General features: G+C 38.8%; 1 protein-coding gene across 1 annotated transcript; it reads right to left on the bottom strand.

Annotated features, from left to right (window-relative positions):
- Positions 1–1,492: 1,492 nt before the first annotated feature.
- On the bottom strand, positions 1,493–18,757 carry gpm6aa (glycoprotein M6Aa). The gene is made up of 7 exons (XM_066649784.1): positions 18,487–18,757; positions 9,625–9,817; positions 8,947–9,103; positions 8,538–8,691; positions 7,381–7,457; positions 7,223–7,288; positions 1,493–4,157 (listed from the first exon to the last, which is right to left on the bottom strand). Exons 1-7 carry the CDS (start codon positions 18,521–18,523, stop codon positions 4,005–4,007), a joined length of 837 nt encoding a protein of 278 aa, XP_066505881.1. The 5' UTR covers positions 18,524–18,757; the 3' UTR covers positions 1,493–4,004.
- Positions 18,758–19,853: the final 1,096 nt, after the last annotated feature.

The raw sequence follows: 19,853 nt of genomic DNA on the forward strand, positions 1-19,853 counted from the left end.
ACACACACACACACACACACACATTTTTCGTTTGTCCATTGCGTGTGAGACAGAGTGACACTTGAGTGTGAACTGTACTGCAGTCCATAATTTATTACACAGCAGGGGAGAGAGAGAGAGAGAGAGAGAGAGAGAGAGAGAGAGAGAGAGAGAGAGAGAGAGAGAGAGAGACTTGCTAATAGCTGAAATTATTGGAAAGGCTCAAGTGTAATAAAACAAATATTTGTTAAGGTAATCTATTTTACATAATTTCTCCTATTGTAGTTTATGCATGCAATGCGTGTGGTGCTGAGAAACTTAAACCTAAATTATTTTATTTATTAATTTTGAGAGAATTGTGTTGTTTTAACTGAAAATAACATTTATTATTATTTATAAACAAATTGATTGTTTAGTTTAAACATAATGTAAACATATTATCATTAGAAACTGCTTTAAACACAGCTCTAATGACCCTTCAATCATTATCTGTAACCGCTTATCCAGTTCAGTGTCGCGGTGGGTCCAGAGCCTACCTGGAATCATTGGGTGCAAGGCGGAAATACATCCTGGAGGGGGCACTAGACCTTCACAGGGTAACACACACACACTCACACATTCATTCACACACTCACACCTACCAACACTTTTAAGTCACCAATCCACCTACCAACGTGTGTTTTTTGACTGTGGCGGAAACAGGAGCACCCGGAGGAAACCCACGCTGACACAGGGAGAACACACCGCACTCCTCACAGACAGTCCCCTGGAGCAGGAATCTAACCCACAACCTCTAGGTCCCTGGAGCTGTGTGACTGTGACACTACCTGCTGTGCCTCAAATGACCCTGTTTAGATTAATTTGATTAATGTTATTCGGTTTTAATAACAAATTTAGCAGAAGCAATGTTGATTTCTTTTTAAAGCTTTCTGAATGTTTTGTCATTCATTCCTGAGATGCTTCGCCAGTTTGTATAGTATGTCAACGTGTAGCACCTCTGGGTGATTTTTGCAGCGAACTGTTAGGCTAACTGGAGACAGAAACAGACAGGTAGCTTAACTTAAAAACTAAAAAAAAGGAACAAAACAAGAAAAAAACAGCAAAAAGCACTTTGTATTGTTACAGTTAATTAGTAGCATTACATAAAAATAAAGCAATGCATAGTTCTAAACATTTGTGGATAGAGTATGGAACAGACAAGTGAAAAAAACACAATTAGCCTTTGCCTTAAGCAACATTCCAGTAAATTCTGGTACTCCCAAAAATATAACTTGTTTTGCAAAGGCTGCCCTTACAATTAATGTGAGCTGCACAGCGTGGCCTTTTGTTCTATGAGGTGTTTAAACATTGCTTCAGGCTGCACACCTCCCTGTGGCTATATAACTATGATACAATGATACTGTAACTTGCAATTAGCTACTTCAGCTATTTCTGTATAGGCAAAAGAACTGTTGGAATTCCCCATACTGACTGACTAGTGACTGTTAAACATAAAGTAGTTTTGCATCCTTAGAATAACCACAAGAGAGTTTTTATTAACAAGTACACCAGTGTATTTATTTATGCAAGCAGTTTGTTCCTACAGATCAGAAAAAGCCACTGTCAAGCGGTTGGCACATTTATGTACAAAACAGAATCATGGTACAGCCTGCTACTAAGCATTCTTTAGTGAGTGTACAAAAGACTAATACAAGGAGGGAAATGTGAGAGAGTGAGAGAGAGCAAGTGAGGGACTGATTGAGAGAGAGAGACAGAGAGAGAGAGAGAGAGAGAGCTTTAGAAAACAAGAGGAACAAGGCTGAGAATGGATTGAGGGCAGTTATAGAGTTCACCACAAAACTAAACAGTTACAAATCAAACACTACCATCGAACAGCAGGAGATTCAGAGCAATGCAGTCAGCATAGGGTTCCAATTACTGCACATTAGGAGAATAGGAGATGATCCAGCAAGACAGTTGCAGGAAACAAACTCATAAAAAGGTGAAATGAAAGCAATTTTTTTCTGTGTATTTTTTAAATTCTTGTTCTTTTTTTTATTTTTTTTTATTTTTTATTTTGGATCCAGTAAAAACGATTACCATTAAATGCATGACCATGCCACAAATAACACCTAGAATTCACAGTCTTTACCTAACGTTACGGGGGATCCAACTGGCCAGCTGAAATCCCAATGCACTTACACTGAGAAAGAGCTCACAAAATGGTCAAATATAAGTGCACGAAACTAGCTCTTAGAAACACTGACAGAACATGACTTGCCAGGCATTAAGAAGAATGATAAGACACCTCCATAGTCCATAGTCTCAATAGCTTAATGATTTGTATGCAAGACAACATGTGACATGTTTACTGTCATCAAGGTAATAGTATTAATAACCTCTTTAAATATTCAATTCTGTTGTGATATTCCCCTTTAAAAACAACAATCAAAAAAAAATAAAACACCAAAATAATGTGACCACAAACACCACTTTGCCTGAATTGTTTTCTCTTCTTCCATCCTCTCCTCCACCGCCTCCTTTTTCTAGCCTCCTCCCACACCCCCACATCACTAACGTGGAATGTAATTTTTGATTCTCATATATGAATTCACCTGAAATCGAAGTGCTTACATACGGTACATGTACACATTTATAGAATGACTATATACAGAAGCAGAAAAAAGCCTGCAAATAAAAAAATAAAAAAGAAATAAAGAAAACTTAAAAAAAAAGACTGGTCTACTTACCTGTATCTATCATCTGTAGGAAAATAAAAGTGGGGATAATAACACTGTAGGCTTTGTGCATGTGTGGCATTCAGCCAGTGCAGAACTTGTTGCATTATTACTCAGAAAGGAGCTGTAGGTTTTAAAGGAATATTTCAGTGTTTTTCAACCCAATCTCTGTTTGCTGTAAAAATAGCATACGGTCGATTAGCACAGACAAGGATTTCAGTAGATGTCCTTGTAGTTAAAAAATAAAATAAAATTACAGAAAACCTTTACTTCAAACTAAGTTGAAGCATCTGCTCATTGGCTCCTATTGTAAGTGCATTTTGAATCAATATGTTGAATCACATAGATGAAACTCTGCTGTAAACAGTTTAGTTAAAAGACTGTTGTAAATTACTGTATGCTATAAATATGTAATATGTCACACAGACAGTACGCTGAAAAACATTGAAACAATCCTTTAATAGAGATCTGAGATAGTGACACTCCACTCAAAAGGAGCAATGCATCAGCACTATTTACTCTCCCTCTGAAGAAGACAACAATGCCCCAAAACTGGCAGGCTGTGCATCCTGGGCAAACACAGCAAGCAACTTATTCCTTTTTTCTCTTACTCACTTGGATAAGCTATGCGCTGATATCTGTAGAAAAATAATAAATAAACACTTTATGGTACATTTGTCATTTCTTGTTCATATTCATTCTTTTTTTCTGTTTTTGATTTTTTTTTCTGTTTCCAAAATAATGCAGAATCGACGCGCGATCTGCCGCATCCGGGCCAAGAACCTTTCACTGATGTAAAAAAATAAGCAAATTAACAAAATGTAAAAAAACAAAGAGAAAAAATGTTTTTCCCAATTTTTCATTCATGTGTGATGCACTTCATGATGAGATCACTAGAGACAACCACACATGAAAAATGTGCTTTATACCCCACAACCGACCCGTTAAATAAGGATGTGAATACTGAATTATACAGACTTAAAAAAAAATTGCATAAAGTCATACTGATGTCAAAAGAAGAGAAATAAATGAACCTGCACAATCTCTTGAGTAAATAAAAAAAAATACAATACTATAAAAACTACAAGACTACAGCTACCTCTACATAATATCAGTAAAGAGAGTAATAATAATAATAATAATAATAATAATAATAATAACAATAATAATAATAATAATGCTTGTGCCAGAGGTAAGGGGTTGGCCATGGGGTTAGTCATATGACACTCCTTTTGGACAGCACCAGCGCCAAAACTCCCCTTGTGAAGGAAGTGAGAGCACTGAGGGTCCTCCCCCTCTCCTCATGTCTTATGTGTAGGCGTTCAGACGCTCTTTGGAGCGTGTGGAGTGTATGTCATGCAGCTCCTGCTCCTCCTTGGACTTACAGTCTTCGTATTTCTGCATCTTACATGCGTCTTTCACATAGGCCCAGTTTGCAGACAGCACCATAAGGTAATGGATCTGAAACACACCAAAACAATCACAAACAACTTACAGCAACAACAATAACAACAGCAATAATTCATTAATTCATTCATTATCTGTAATCCTTATCCAGTTCAGGGTCGCAGTGGGTCCAGAGCCTACCCAGAATCATTGGGCGCAAGGTGGGAATACACCCTGGAGGGGGCGCCAGTCCTTCACAGGGCAACACACACACACACACACACACACACACACACACACACACCCGGAGGAAACCCACGCAGACACAGGGAGAACACACCACACTCCTCACAGACAGTCACCTGGAGCGGGAACCCACAACCTCTAGGCCCTTGGAGCTGTGTAACTGCTGCGCCACCGCGCCGCCCAACAGCAATAATAATAAAATATAATCAGTTTGCATGAGGAAGGGACAAACAGGAATATCCAAAACCGCACTTTGGGTCTGAAAGGATGTGGAGCTGTAAAGGCATTACTTAAGAAACTATAAAGTAAATCAAACAGTCTACCAACAAATGCAACCATAGTGAAGTGAAATACAACTAACTCCCATTCTACACACTCTGCTATGACACAGAGTAGGTGTGTATTCATGGTTTAACATAAAACAAAGGTGTTCTGAAAAAATGAACGCGTGTCATATGTCCTCTACCACACCCAGTGTTTCTTCTTTTTATCTTTGCCACCTGTTTTAAAGCTCTGCCAGGTTTCCTCAGCCTGGGTGACGTCAGCGCGCAGTACTAAAATTAGCCCTCGCTCCAGCAGGGGGCAGAATTGTAAAGCAGTGGGAGATTTCAACTTCATCCACACCTTCAATTCCAACACAAAGCTTTCATGGATCCTGTGGAGCCTCACACAGCACTCTGCACACAACGGAACAATGTTCTCCAGAGATATTCCCGACATAACGTGTATGCAAAATACATAATGTCATTTCATCTCAAACCCTTATGTGTATTTCGTCGCTATCACGTGAAAAACATGTATCTCCATTTTTAAAAAAACAGCAGCTGTCCTTCACACTGTGATACTTTGAACGAAGAAAGATAAGTCAATGATAGTTTAACACTAAAACTACTTGCAGAAACCTGTGAGTGTTTTATTAATACAAGCAGGATAGACAAATCAAATGTATTTAAGACACGTATATTTAAATAAATCATTATTTTTTTTGCCAATGTTTTGACTGAAGGCCACACCCGGTCTTTCTTCAGATCAGCAAAAAATTATATATTCTGCCTTTCCTTTAGTCTATGTGCTAACAATTTAAAACAGTTGTACATTTCCATCATGCCATCTCTTCCTACTTTAGTCTCTCTCTCTCTCTCTCTCTCTCTCTCTCTCTCTCTCTCTCTCTCTCTCTCAGAAAATGGCTCCTCACAAATTACTGAGTGATGTTTGCAACAAGCTCCAGGCCTTTCTTCCTCCTGTTTCCATAGCAACTATATGACATACCCAGAGAGAGCGAAAGAGAGAGAGAGAGAGAGAGAGAGAGACAGAGAGAGTGAGTAGAAGAAGAAGGAGAAGAAGAAGGAGAAGGAGAAGAAAAGAGCAAGACAAAGTGAAAGAGAGCTAAGCAGAGCCTCAGAGGAAATTGCAGTGAGAAAATGCAAAAGAGAGAAATACAGAGGGAGCAAGCACTGGAGAAAAATATATTGAGAAATGGCAAAAGAGGTTGGGAAAAGGAAAGAGAACAAGAGAGATAGGACAGGAATGAGGTAGGAAAAAAGAGTGAGACAGGTTGGAAAAAATGGGATCAGAAGAAAAGAGTAAGGGAATAAGGGTGAGGTCAAGAAATGAAGGCAAAAGGAAGAGAGAGGGAGCACGAGATGAGGGGGAACAAGAGAGAAATAGGAAAAGAAGTGAGAAGAGAAAGAGAGAAAAAATATGATAAGATTAGGAGATAAAAGACAGGAAAACTAGTTGGAAAGAAAGATCAAGAGCAAGTGACATCTTCGGAGTACCAAACCCTCCCACACAGCACAGAACTGTGGGAAAGCAGGGCTGCTTATTCAACCTCATAAACAAGAACTCGGTTTCCCAGAATGCCTAGAGAATACTGTGACGATGACTCATAGCTCCACCGTGGCATTCACCCATAGAACAGCATAGACAACCGTTCAGCCATTTTGTTGTAATCACATATTTGATGTGTACCAATTAATAACTTCATCATTTGGACAAAACCTGAATTAATAATTGACACACTTTTTTATAGCAACTTGAATACAGAAATATTATAATTTTATATTAAAACCAAACCCATTTAATGCTCATGTACCATGAAGACAAAGCATTTAAGTTTTGAATTTTATGCTTTTGTCTTAGTCCATAACCAAACACAGTACATGCCCGTACACACTAATCAGCCATAACATTATTACCACCTCCTTGTTTCTCCAAGAAAACATCACAGAACAAGTATAATTTTGGTGATGGGGTGGATCATCTTCAGTGCTGCAGTGACACCGATGTGGTAGTGTGGTAGTGTGTGTTGCACTGATACAATATAGAAAGCAGTGAATATTTGGCCTAAATATGGTCCAAATGTGTCACATGTGCAGTTTTATTATAGCACACATTTGGTGTTTTGGCACATTTGGCCCACACAACACTTTACATTGCCATAACTAAGCGGTAAGTTCCAAAAGTGAGATAGATTTGGCCCAAATGTGTCTGCTATCAGGGAAGTGGATTAGACCCAGCTGTGCTTCTGGAGATTTAAAACCCTTAAGTGTCACTGAGTATAGTCCACCAACTAAAAAATACAGTACTCAAATAATACCTGCTTTGTGATGCCCAGTGTGTGTACAAGCAAGGAGGCGGTAGTAATGGTATTTAATTATTAGTCTATACACAACCTCTATAAAGAACACATCTGAATATATTCTACTACTACTTTTTCTACTACTACTACTACTAGTAGTAATAAATTAAATAATAATAAGAATAACATTAACCATAGTAATAATAATAATGATTATAATATGAATAATTTATATAGTGCCTTACTCATACCAAAGTCCCTTTAAAATTCAAGGCAATAATAAAAAGGAAAACGATTGTTTATATTTTCTCACCATAGCAATTACTGCAGCTCCAGCCCCAGCCAGTGCACAGACAAACAGGTGGAAGGTCATGTCCAGCTTAAAAAAAAAAACATTTCAGTTCCTGGAAGGTTTATTTTTTTTATCTCACTAACAGAATACTGTAGGGATGTTTTAGTTACACAACTCACCTCTTTTGATTCACACATTTGAAAGAATTTATTTGATCCTGTACACAACGTCTTCTCCTCTCCAATGGTCACGACACCTGCAATCAACGAAAAAACATCCAGCAAGGATAACTGGCTATGACAAAAATCTGTTAATTTAACACCAGTCATTTCTAATTAGTACATTACTGAAACAAGTGTGGGAAGTGCAGATTCTAAAATGAGTCAATGTTTTTACTGTCAATGCTTTAATCAAAGTTAAAACAATGAAATTGCAAGAACGGTATAAAACGATATACAGTGATCCCTCGTTTTTGGCGGGGGATGCGTTCCAAGACCACCCGCGAAAAACGAAATTCCGCGAAGTAGAGGAACTTTTTGGACTTTTAAACCCCTCCCTATTACTGTTAACAACCCACCCTTTGCATTAAACAGTCATTCTATAAGGTTTTTCAGCTGGAACTACATGTGATATCCCACCAGTTTCTTTAATAGAGTAATTCCAAAGCTATGACTTAGCGTAAGTAAATTTCACTCGGATGTGAACATGAAAAATACATGCACTGTACGTAAGAAATACTTGTAAATGATACATAAAAGAATTTTATGAAATTTTAATGGATTTAATGAAATATTTTGGCTATTCATCTTTCACGGTTTTCCTAGATTTCCCCTCAATATTCGCGATATAACGGCCATAAACCCCCTTGAAAAAACCCGCGAAGTAGCGAATCCACGAAAGATGAAAAGCGAAGTAGCGAGGGATTACTGTAAGAGGTTTCAGACAATGAGATGAAAGTAGCAAAGCTGTAAAAACATTTAGACATTTTAGCCCTATCCAGGGTGAACTATGGAAACAAATGAAGCAGTCAGTTGGAAGTTTGTTTAAATGTTAAATTTTGTAATCTACTGTGAAAAGTTTTAGTTTTTCAGATTTGGTCAGTTCTACACAGTGATACAAACTGTAAATGTATAATGTCTAAAAGGTCACAAATGTCCATGAATAACTTCCATTCATAAGCAACATTCCCAAATGTTTTATATATAGCAACAAAGAGAGGAAATACCCATATAATATAATGACATCACTGCTGAAGTAACTCTACTGTTTGCGTTTCTGTTTTGGAAACCCCAGGTACTAAGAAGGTCATGGTCAGTAGTTTTAGATGCTTGCTCACCAAACTGGCGTGGGTCCAGACACAGGCTTGGTGTCTCTTGCATGGTGGTGTTCTTGCAGATGGTCCAGATGTTGAAATACATGAAGACGGGCAGAGCAGTGAAGGCGGTCACTCCCAGCCAGGCCAGCATGAAGATGTATGTCAGCATGATGAACTGCAGGACAGGACAGAGATCAGCAAAACATCTGTATAAATCTGATGCGGAACAATTGAAAAGAAAAACAAATACTGTAGAACATCAGTAGAGATCAGTCATTGTAACTCTGTAAGTTATAAGCACTATGTGGATTAAAATATATGTGAAACTTTTTAAAGTAGTTCCTGATTCCAACATTTCATCTGAACATGTAAAGGTTTAAATAATACAGGTACATTTCATATCAGTTCTAGCATCTCTACCATCTCATACCCATGCACTGACGCAGCGGCCACAGGTGGTGATTTTGAAGTCTCCGTATAGGTCCTTAATAGCTCCGCTGGTGAAGAAACCCTCTACCATCAGCAGAATGCCATAGACGAAGAAAGCCGAGGCAATGCCATAAATCACATACTTGATGATATCAATCCTGTAGAAACAGCACAAGAGTGTTAGAATGGAAACAAATCTAACTGTAGAAACCATACAGAATCCCACTGAACACATCTTCAGATTATTTAGAGCTGTTTTATAATGGCTTCCAGACTATAATTCAACACTGTTATTGTAGCTACTTGAAAGTTGGTGGGCTGGAAATGGCAACAATGTATTTGATAGTGAACCATGCCAACATTATCTCCATTACCAAATGTCACTTTAAAACAAGCTACCCAAACACTGTAACCTTTCACAGACATTAAAATCACAAGTATCTTTGATTTGTGTTCTGCAGTGTGATTTTTAATGTGGAAAATGGGATTTTTTTAATTAAAATAAGTATAGATGTCCATAGCTAGGAAGCACCATTTTTGTGAGCAAAGCATAACCAGGTCTGTACATAACAACAGCAGGCATGTTATATATTTTGAAATATATAAGCAGATAATCTTAATAGGTAATGGTAGATTTAGAGTGTAGGAGGTGTTTGCTTGGCCAGAAGGGGGCACTCACATGGTAAAAACATCCAAAGAGTCTCCAGGTGCTCTGATCACCTCAAAGTAATTCTGCAGGATAGTGACTGTGCCTGAGAGAGCTTCGTGACCGCAACCGCAGAAAAGAGCCACACCAGCATACAGAAGGATGGTGGCAATCAGGGATGGGTATGGGATCCCCCGCAAACACTTCAGACAGCACTCCATACATCCTGAAGTGAGGGAGAGAGAGAGAGTGAGCTGAAAAAAAAAACTTTATTCATGTTGAATTATTTGTGTGTAAGCACATGAAGACAGACAGACCTACAGAAAGACAGACAAAAGAGAGGTAGACAGACAGATAGTGACTGATCACGTAAGTGTATGTAGTGATATGTGTGGTTGTGCACGTTGGCTCCACTCAGCAGTGTCCAGTCAGTTCCACTTCAGCCTCTGCCTGACTGGAATAACAAAATATCTCCACAGCAACAGAGCTCCAACCACACAGGGATGACCAGTTTGTGTGTGTGTGTTTAGAGAAAAGGTCCCTGCCTCATTCTGTTTTAAATTCTCCCCAATGCCTCTTAGACCAGACTGGATCATAAATGTGAATGATTCATGGTTTGGTGTGTTTGTGTTTGCTTTTGTGTGTTTGTGTGTGTACTGTATTTCAGACGAAGGAGTGCACTGATCCCATTCATTTGAACTCTAATATTCACACCCAAACATCAGTCCATTCTGACCTTAAGTCCATTGCTCAGATTCCAGAGGCTCGTGTGATTAACTCATTTTAAGCAGTGTATACAGTTGCAGCTAGTAAACTGACGCTGCTCATTTTGAGCTTTTTACAAAACCAATTTCAACTTATTTTAATTCATTTCAATCATAAAACAAGTAAATGCCTCGAGTAGTTCACAAAAGAACTGAGGCAGAAGAGATGAAGTACATCCTACTTTATGGCTGTACCGAGGCCTTTGGCTGTGTCTGCTTTTAACGGGCTATTGTGTGTGAGTTATGGGTGAATGTGTAGCAGCGTAAGGGCTAATAATGATGCTATAAACCTTCCAACTGACCGTTGAGAGATGCTGGCCAGGGACCAAACTGTTGTCATAGGAACAGCAGTGGGTGGCTCTGTGGGATGAGAATATGTGCACAATCTGGCTCCTCATGGTGACAAATCTAAGCACTCGCTCACATTTTTATACAAAGCAATTAATAATGAAATACAATACACATATATCATAGTACATATGAATATTCATGTCCTATCTATCTATCTATCTATCTATCTATCTATCTATCTATCTATCTATCTATCTATCTATCTATCTATCTTCATTAACATGATAATTTTGAGTGAATTTGAGGTGTCATTGCTACACTGTCTCACGCTTCATTTCTCTAACAGTAAGCAGTGCACTGTGTGTGTTGGAGCTGCTTATTGAAAAGCTGTGAGCTGTAAATTGAGTAAAAAGCAGTCTGATGTTTCATTCATAATTCAGCAGCAGACTGGCACACACACCCCTGCTTGGCCATACATTATTAACGCATATTACGTTTGTGTTCAGTGGACGATGATGGGACAGATGCTTTACACTGCTATATTTAGGCAGGATAACCACTGCCCTTTCGATTTAAAGCAAATTTGGGGCCAGCTGGATGATGGGATTTCCACGTTTTTACGCTTATTACATCTCTCAGATCCTCTGGAATGAGGTCAATCAAACGATTCACAACAGATTTTCATTAATGTTCATTATATCCATCCAATCATCGGCTTGATGCTTGTATTAGTCCTCATTTAGTCATTTAAATGCTCACATGATTTTATAGCTGCAATTACAAGTTAAATAAAAGTGATGCATCTGATATAGTGTTTTAATTAATTTCATATTCAGAGATTGATATTTAACATCACTCAAGCATAATTTCACAACCTGACATAATTCTTCAGTGCTAAATATACATATTTAATTAGAGTCTGCCATATACATATATTACTTTAATTAAAAAATCCACAGAAACACTGTCGTATATAAATAAGGGTTTATATTCTAAACCTGATGTTTATTTAAAAGGCGGGCCACATGGAAATTTAGGATTTAATCCTTAACTGATTTTCCAAAGCCTTAAAGGTTAAGGACTTGTACAATAAAAGCCTGTAAACAGTTACAAAGGAAAGAAATCCCAAGCAGAGATTGTTTCCAAATCACTGGCCAGGACCCATGGACTGTCAGCCTGAAACTCCCAGAAGAAAAGGGAATGTAAATTAAGTCTCTGCCCCAAACAATATAAACAAAAGCGGCATCGAGGAGACGCCCCAAACTTGCTGACCCCCACCCCACACAGCCCTCCATCTGCCCGTCTGACAGCTTTCACCTCACCCATCCCCCAATAAATCCCCCCCAGGCACCTCATGGCCTATACACCATCGAACACCTCTGCTTCCATTTTATTTTATTATTTCTAATTCATGGTTCCTGGAAATAAGCAGAGAGTTCATTCAGTCCATTTCACATTTGGTTTGTAAATTTCCACCATTTCCAAACTAATTCAGAAATATAACAGAAACCTTAAACTGAGTATGTTATTGTAATTCATTATGTAAATAAGAATGTACATATTTACCTACATTGAAATGTAATGGGATTAAATTTAGATAAACTAAACAATGATATTCAGTTCTATGTTAGTGCAGAATGTATAAAATTCATCTTACTAGGTAAGGGCTAAACATGATTCAGTTCTATGTTTCTTATCTAGTTCGAATAATCCACACAGCAACGGATCAAACATCAACGCACTGCAAAAATAACTCTAGATATTTGAGGGTTAATCCCCTGAACGATGGGGTCACTCTGACCGACTGGTCACCCTACAGTCCAGACAAGGGCAGAAGAAAGCTTTCTCACAATGCAGCCTGAGAGCACGGTCAAGACAAAAGGGTTCAAAACAAGTGCTTCAAATAATCCAAACTTACCGGTCTGGATGGGAAGAGAGGGCATGGAGGGAAAGGGACAGATGAAAGAGAGAGAGACAGATGGAGGGTGAAAGGAGAGAGAGGAAATGTTTGATTTTCTCGTTTTGAGGGAGAGTGTGCAGCAAAATAGAGACACAATTTCCTCCCTATCCAAATACTGACAAGCAGCCAGGGTTTGGTGTTTGAAGTTTGCTTCTTTAGTTTTTCATATGAAAAGCACAGGATATAACCGCAGACAGGAATAAAATACAATCTAAAATAAATGGCCTTAAACAGCACACTATTTTTAAGTAATGTTCCTATAGGTCTTTCTTACAATATTTGACAGTTGTCAGTAAAATGAATGTAAGTATGGAAAAAATTACATGGACCATACCAACAATTCTTTGATGTGATTTATGTTGTTTTACGCTCAGGTGTTATGAACGTCCCCTAGAAATTCATATATTGGTTTTATGATGTGTTTGCATGGTCACCGGTGTGTACTTGTGCCCACCAATAAAGTGTAGGGCCCCAGGATGCTGTCACACAGTCCCGCCTGCCTCTCCTTGCATCCTTGCGTTTTTGATCAATTTGGTTGCCGTGGTGACGGAGGCGCGGGCCTGGCGCATCTGAGCGCGCTCAGTGACCCACTTACAGCACCGTGTGTCAACAAATTCAGCGGCAAACGTGCTGAATGTGGAAGGGGGTGGGGGGTGGGGGGGTTTGCTTTTACAGGGATTAGAGCTCAGGGGCGAAACGCAGCTCAGCCTGGCTCGGAAAATGCTAGAAACCCCACACACACACACTCCTCCAACCCCCATCAGCACCAGTGCTGCTGCTATTGGTGCTCTGTGAGAATCCCCCTACTGTCCATTTCCCTGTGTGATTATGGTATTCTGTTCCACCCAAATAAAAATGAAATATATAACAGGATTAAAGATTCATTACTGTCACATTGCAACGCTGGTGGACTGGTGGATTTGATTACAGATCTAAGATGGAGTACATCTAGGTGTGGACTATTATGTAGTATATATTGAACAAATGATATATTGTTGCTACTGTAATAAAAACAAATATCTTATTCTTCATTCCTTTGTGGTCACTGTACACATGGAAAATACTTCTGTTCTGTGTGGTTTCTGTTCTCAAATAAATAAATAAATAAACAATCCAGATTGATGGGCGGGGCTAAACTGCTGTCAAAATATTGTTTTTCTGACATAAACAAATCCATATTGTTCAAGTGTGAGCTTGTGAGAGTAAGTTCAGAAGTGTATTTGTTTTTTTCTAAACTTTAATTTTATTGAAACTGAAAGCTGATTTATCAAGAAAAAACACAACCTTTATGTAGAAAGAATTTTTGTAATCTTGGCTACTGGCCAATTCATCATTGAATGTTCACATAAGAGGGACCGCAAACGCATATGACCCTAGTTCCCGACATTGTTAAAATAGATAAATAAATAAAAGCACAAAAGTGTATGTGTGTGTGTGCGTGTGTGTGTGTGTGTAAAGGTCTAAAGCTTTCCAGATGTGTACAGGATTAAAACAATTTTTTAACATATTGAGCACCTGTTCCACCCGGTGATATTTCAGAGTTCATTAGGCTGGTTTGAAACAAAAAGCCAGAACAATGTAGCCTTGGCCTGTTTGTCTAATAATAGTCCTGACCCAGCTTTGGGAGACAATTGGTGGAACCTCTTTCCAGAGCTGGAGCTTGGGGACAGCACTGAAAGAGGGGTCATGGGAAGAAAACCAAAAAAAGGGAAAACATTAATTAGTTTGACAGTGGTATCCACATGTATATCTAACTAAAATGTGCATCTTTCATCAAATACTAAATAGACAGCTCACTTAAAATATCCTCTAAAGCACTGTACATAAATTATAAACATGAACCAACAATCTCTGCAGAGAATAACAGCTCAAATTCCCCTAAAACATAGCGCATAGACATTCTTCTGCCTATAAACAAAAAACACCAAAACTCCAGCAGACCAGAACATGCACAAAAACACTCTCAGTGCTATTGGGAACATTTTGGATATGGTTACACCCTAGAGTATTATGTATTGCAGTTAATGACTTAAATCAAATATAATCTTCAGGCCAGAAACTAAAGCAAGATGTTTACACACATTGTCTATTTGCTGAGACAAATCAAAAGCAAAAACTTGTTAAACTTTGGCCAGACCAAGAAAGTTTCAGAATCAGAACCAGGTTCAGAATCAGTTTTTGTACCCCATGTATAACAATGTGTATGATGAGTTTGAACAAGCTACAAGGAACTAAAAATAAGAATCTGAATCCAAATAAGAATTGAGTTCAGTGTTTCATACACGAGGCACCTGTCTACAAGCAGGGCCACTGGGTGCAGTTAACCAGTGCAGTCAATCAGGATAGATAAAGGTCCAGCTGGCAGACATAAGCTGTGTGTTACCTCACAGCAGGTCGATAGCACCACTCTTCCAGAGCAGAGCAGATCAGAGGAATTTGCAGACAAGCTCATAAATAAGATAGAGAGGAGGTGCATTGGTCGAGCTCTAATGGTCTAATGCCCTCTAACACAATAACCACGAGTGCTAATGAAATGTCCGCTCTCCCATGAGGCCACTCTCCTCCCTCCTCTCGCCTTGACTCGGTCTAGACTGCCCCTGGCACTTGGAGCTGTCTATGAGGGTTAAATACCTCTGCTACTTCACACTATACATCATTTAACAGCAATTGCATTTTTATGGCTTGTGTCAGTAGACCAACCGCAACACCTGTTCTGGCTTTTATAGGTGTTTCACTATCACTACAGGGGAGGGTTATTTAATACTGGCAGGTTATAAATGGATGAGAAAGTATGCAGTATATATTTTATCTGTACTGTTTATCTCTAAGTACTTTACAAGTCCATAACTGATTTTGATATTTGATTGTATTTACACAGTAAAGGGGCTCTGGTTCTGATTTGAGTGCACATATGTGGACAAACATTATTCACATTAGCTTGAAGCTTCTATTATGCATTAAAATTACATTACAATATGTTTTTTTTGAGTGTAACCCTCTCGTACATCATCAAAGCACAACCAACATGTTTCATAGTGATGACACAAAGTCAGCTTTAAAGCATAAACTGATTAAACTGCCTAGAAAGTAGTAGGCTTTTGTCAACTGATCATCACATCACGTTTTTTTACTCATTTATTTTTATCCATTGTTTGATTCTTTGAACTTTTCACAAACCTCTGAACACATACATAATGTGATACGTATATCATGTATTATAAAAATGTCTAATGATGTCATAATGTTATGTTTGTGCTCACTCCCCTTAGTTTAGAGGCTATTTAAGGAACAAATGTGTGCTTTGAACTTTATGCTTTTAGTAATGCTGTAAATGACTCATATATGAAAAGCAAAGCCCTGCTGTGTGCTGAAGCAGTGTTAGCAGTGCTGGACTCCTTCAAAGAGTCAGAGAGCTGTTTATCCTCAGGCACAAAAGCTGGCCTGCTACTGTCCCACTACAGTAAATGGGTGAAGCATCTACTCAGTTTTTAGATCAAATACTGAGCTGCAAGCTGTTTTTTTCTGTTTTAAATACAAGCTATTGCTTGAATACGAAGTAGCTTACCATGTTTAAAGTAATAGTTCATAAATAGACTAATACACAACTCAAACATTTGAAATTATGTCAAAATACATTTCATGTTTAGAGTTTTGGTTGGTTTTGCCTTTTTATTTTTTTCCTTTGAGGTAAAAGGCTAAGGTAAAACTTAGCATACTAATTAGCTATGTTCACCTATGCAAACCTAAATCATGATACATTTGTATCACAGTTGGTAAGTAATGTCGAATAGGCTTTGATTACTGGTTTTTAGCATTTCTAAGGCAAATAAATGTAAGTATTTCACGCTAGTCTATGGTAGCCTAACCACACCACCATTTGTATCATTGGACATTAGAGAAAATTTTTCTGACGCTTTCCAATTTCACAATTTCACAGTTGCTGTGATGAGTTTTTGGTAGCGTTACTCGTAGCTCCTAAGTGTAAGCATCAGTGAGGTGTTAGCGCTAGCGCTAATGAGCTTCTGCAGCCTTTGCTGAATGCATTTTTAATGTAGATGTATGAAGATTTGATGGAGTCAATAAGCTTAGCTGTCAGCCATGACAGAGAACCAGTACATAGCATCTCTGTGTGTGTGTGTGTTTGTGTGTGTGTGTTTGTGTGTTGTTTACACAGAGCGTCAAGGGAACTCAGCATGTATAAACAACATAGAAACACCACAGATTGACACATCAGTGGCTTGTAATAAATATATAATGAATAAATAAAATTACATTACTCTATAATATTAAATCCATATCCGTTTAAAAACGTAATTTTAACCATTAGATCACAGTCATAGTCTCTTTCTAAATTCTAGCAGCTCCATGTCCTTTCAGATGGAAATCTTTGACTGGAAATATGGGCAGGGAAATCTGGAGATTTAAAAAAAAATTGAAACAAGAATGCAGCCTGATTTTCTCCTATTTACCAAAGCAAACCTGAATGAATTAATTACTCTTTATATGTTGGGGGTAATTATGCTGGTCTGTCAGGTCTTGCATGGTTGTTAAGAGTCTCATTTTTTCCCAGCATTTCAATTATTAATTTATTATATTCAGTTATTATCTTACATTTCATCAGAAACACCTCCAGAGAAAATGCAAATGAAATAAGTTTTGCTGTTAGCAGACATTAAATTGTCTGCATTTGTATAGATGGGTGGGTGGGTGGGTGGGTGTGTTCGTGTGTGTACCAAGTCTACCGAACAAAAAGGACCTGACATGGCCACTGTCATGGCAACTAGCTGTTCTCCTGCCCATCATGCACTGCTTTCAGTGGGAAGAGAAAAACAGCACATATATGAAGAGCCGCCATGGAGAAAGAGGGAGGAGAGAGATATAGAGAGGGATGGAGAGACAGTGAAAGAGCAGTGTATAAATAGATGGATGAAGGGATATATAATGGGTGCAGCTATTTTTTTAATCTCCATACTTGCTCAAAATGTCAAAGATTGAAAATGGTGTGGAAAAATATGTAAATATTTCCCAGCTGAAAGTAAACATGCCCATATATGGTTGCGTCCATTATTTAATAAGGAAAAAAAAAATCCTGCCCCACATATGGTGCTATTATAAACAACACAGCTTCAGATTTCACACAAAGCAAACAAGAGCTGCTGCAGCGGCCACATTAGTCAAAAAGCAGAAGGGACGAATATAAAAAGGAAGACATTTGATTGCATTTTGGAAAGAAAGACGTAGAATGGAGGTATCTGTTTTTGCATTTAGTGTCAAAATCTCTTCGGTGAGAGATGGATGAAAATGCGCAGCAAACAAAGACAACCCTCAGACTCCGTGCACACGCACACAAACACACACACACACACACATACAGATGCACGCACAGCATCACACTCAGCGGCTGCACACACCCCTTCACTGAATGAGAACAAAATCTGACCATATATGTGACAAATGTTTATTTTATCCACATGTTAAGCAACAGTGTAATTTACATGACACACACACACACACACATGCACACACACACACATGCATAAACACACATAAACAAACTCTGTAAAAAAAAAAAAGACAAAAGACAAATAAAAATAAAACAAACAAAACAAAATACATGGTTTAAGTTGCTGCAATAAATAGAAATCAATGAATGTAAAACTGCAGGGAAAATAGGGATAAAAATGATATAAATAATAAAGAGTAATTCATAAGACCATATTCTTGTGCATTGTAGCCTCATTGTATAATCCACAGGCTCAGACACAATAGAACCAGCAGAGGGGGGGATCAGACATGAAGGTAAACAAGCAGAATCCACCAAGACATGGATGATGAAGAAATGCAGAATGAGAGAGAGAGAGGGAGAAATAATTTATTTACCTTTCTGGGTCTGTCCCTCATCCATATCTTCCTCCATTTTTGGGGCTGTTGGTGGAGATTCTACGGCAGTGACCAGTGTTGCGTCCGTGGCTGGGAAAAAACCTTTTTTTTAATCCGAATCCCCCTGTCTGTGAATCACAATAGAGGCTGAGGCTGGGTCTCTCACTCACACACTCTCGCTCACTCTCTCTCTCGCTCTCTCTCTCTCTCTATCGTGCATACACACACACACATACACACGCTCTCTCTCCCCCCCCCTCCTTTTTTGCTCTAACCCACCCTGTCTCTCGCTATACTCTCTCACTCTTCACCACTCTCCCTCTTTTTTTCCCTCTCAATAATTCTTTTCCTTCTCTCTTAGCCTTTCCTCTCTATCTCTCTTCCCCCTCCTCTCTTGTTCTCACTCAATCTTCCTCTGTGCTCTTTCTTAACCTTTCTCTTTCTTTTCCCCTTCTTTCTCAACCTCTTGCCTACTTTCTCGCTCTCCACTTTCTCAAACTCTCTCTCACACTTTCTTCTTCATTTCTATGCTCTCTCTCTCTCTCTCTCTCTCTCTCTCTCTCTTTCTGTCTCTCTCTCTCTCTCTCTCTCTCTCTCTCTTTCTGTCTGTCTCTCTCTCTCTCTCTCTCTCTCTCTCTCTGTCTCTCTGTCTCTCTCTCTCTCTCTCTCTCTCTCTCTCTCTCTCTCTCTCTCTCTCCTCTCTCTCTCTCGCTCTCTCTCTCTCTCGGAGGAGAGCGGCTGTCAGAGCAAATTTTGTTCACTCCGCTTCCTTTTTCAGCAAGACAGAGAGGAGAGAGGCATATTAAAGCCCAATGCTATGGTTAAACAGAGTCAAGCAAGTCAGATATCTCTATTTCTCTGTGTGTTTCAAAGAGTGTGTGTGTGTGTGTGTATGTGAGTGAAAGAAAGAGAGTATACAGAATCAAGTGCAACAGACACAGGTGTCTCAGTCAAAACACAACAGCAGAAAAACAGCTCCTAAATCATGGAGTAGCGCATCATGAACAAAAGCAGAGGTGTGTTTAGATTAAAAAAAGCACACCAAGCTCATACCAAGCCCAGCCCTACACCCCTGCTGCCTGACACAATGGTTAAAGCTGGATTCCTCAGCTGGGCTCTGCTGCATCACTTCAGACCAAAACACACGGTTCCATACAGAAAAATGGACCGGACGCCAGAAGATGGAAGATGTCTTGGTACAGTCTTCTCTGTGGCTATGCTACGCCCATTTCCATAGTTCCATTTGTGCTGTACATGTTTCCCTAGTTACTTGACATGCTACACTTGTTTGCTTGCTCATATGTGCTTATATCTATCATTACACTGCTTTCCTTGGACAGAGTACACACATTTCCTTCGTTATGTTA

Source organism: Hoplias malabaricus, chromosome 17 (assembly GCF_029633855.1).
Source record: "Hoplias malabaricus isolate fHopMal1 chromosome 17, fHopMal1.hap1, whole genome shotgun sequence".
Taxonomy (NCBI): Eukaryota; Metazoa; Chordata; class Actinopteri; order Characiformes; family Erythrinidae; genus Hoplias; species Hoplias malabaricus.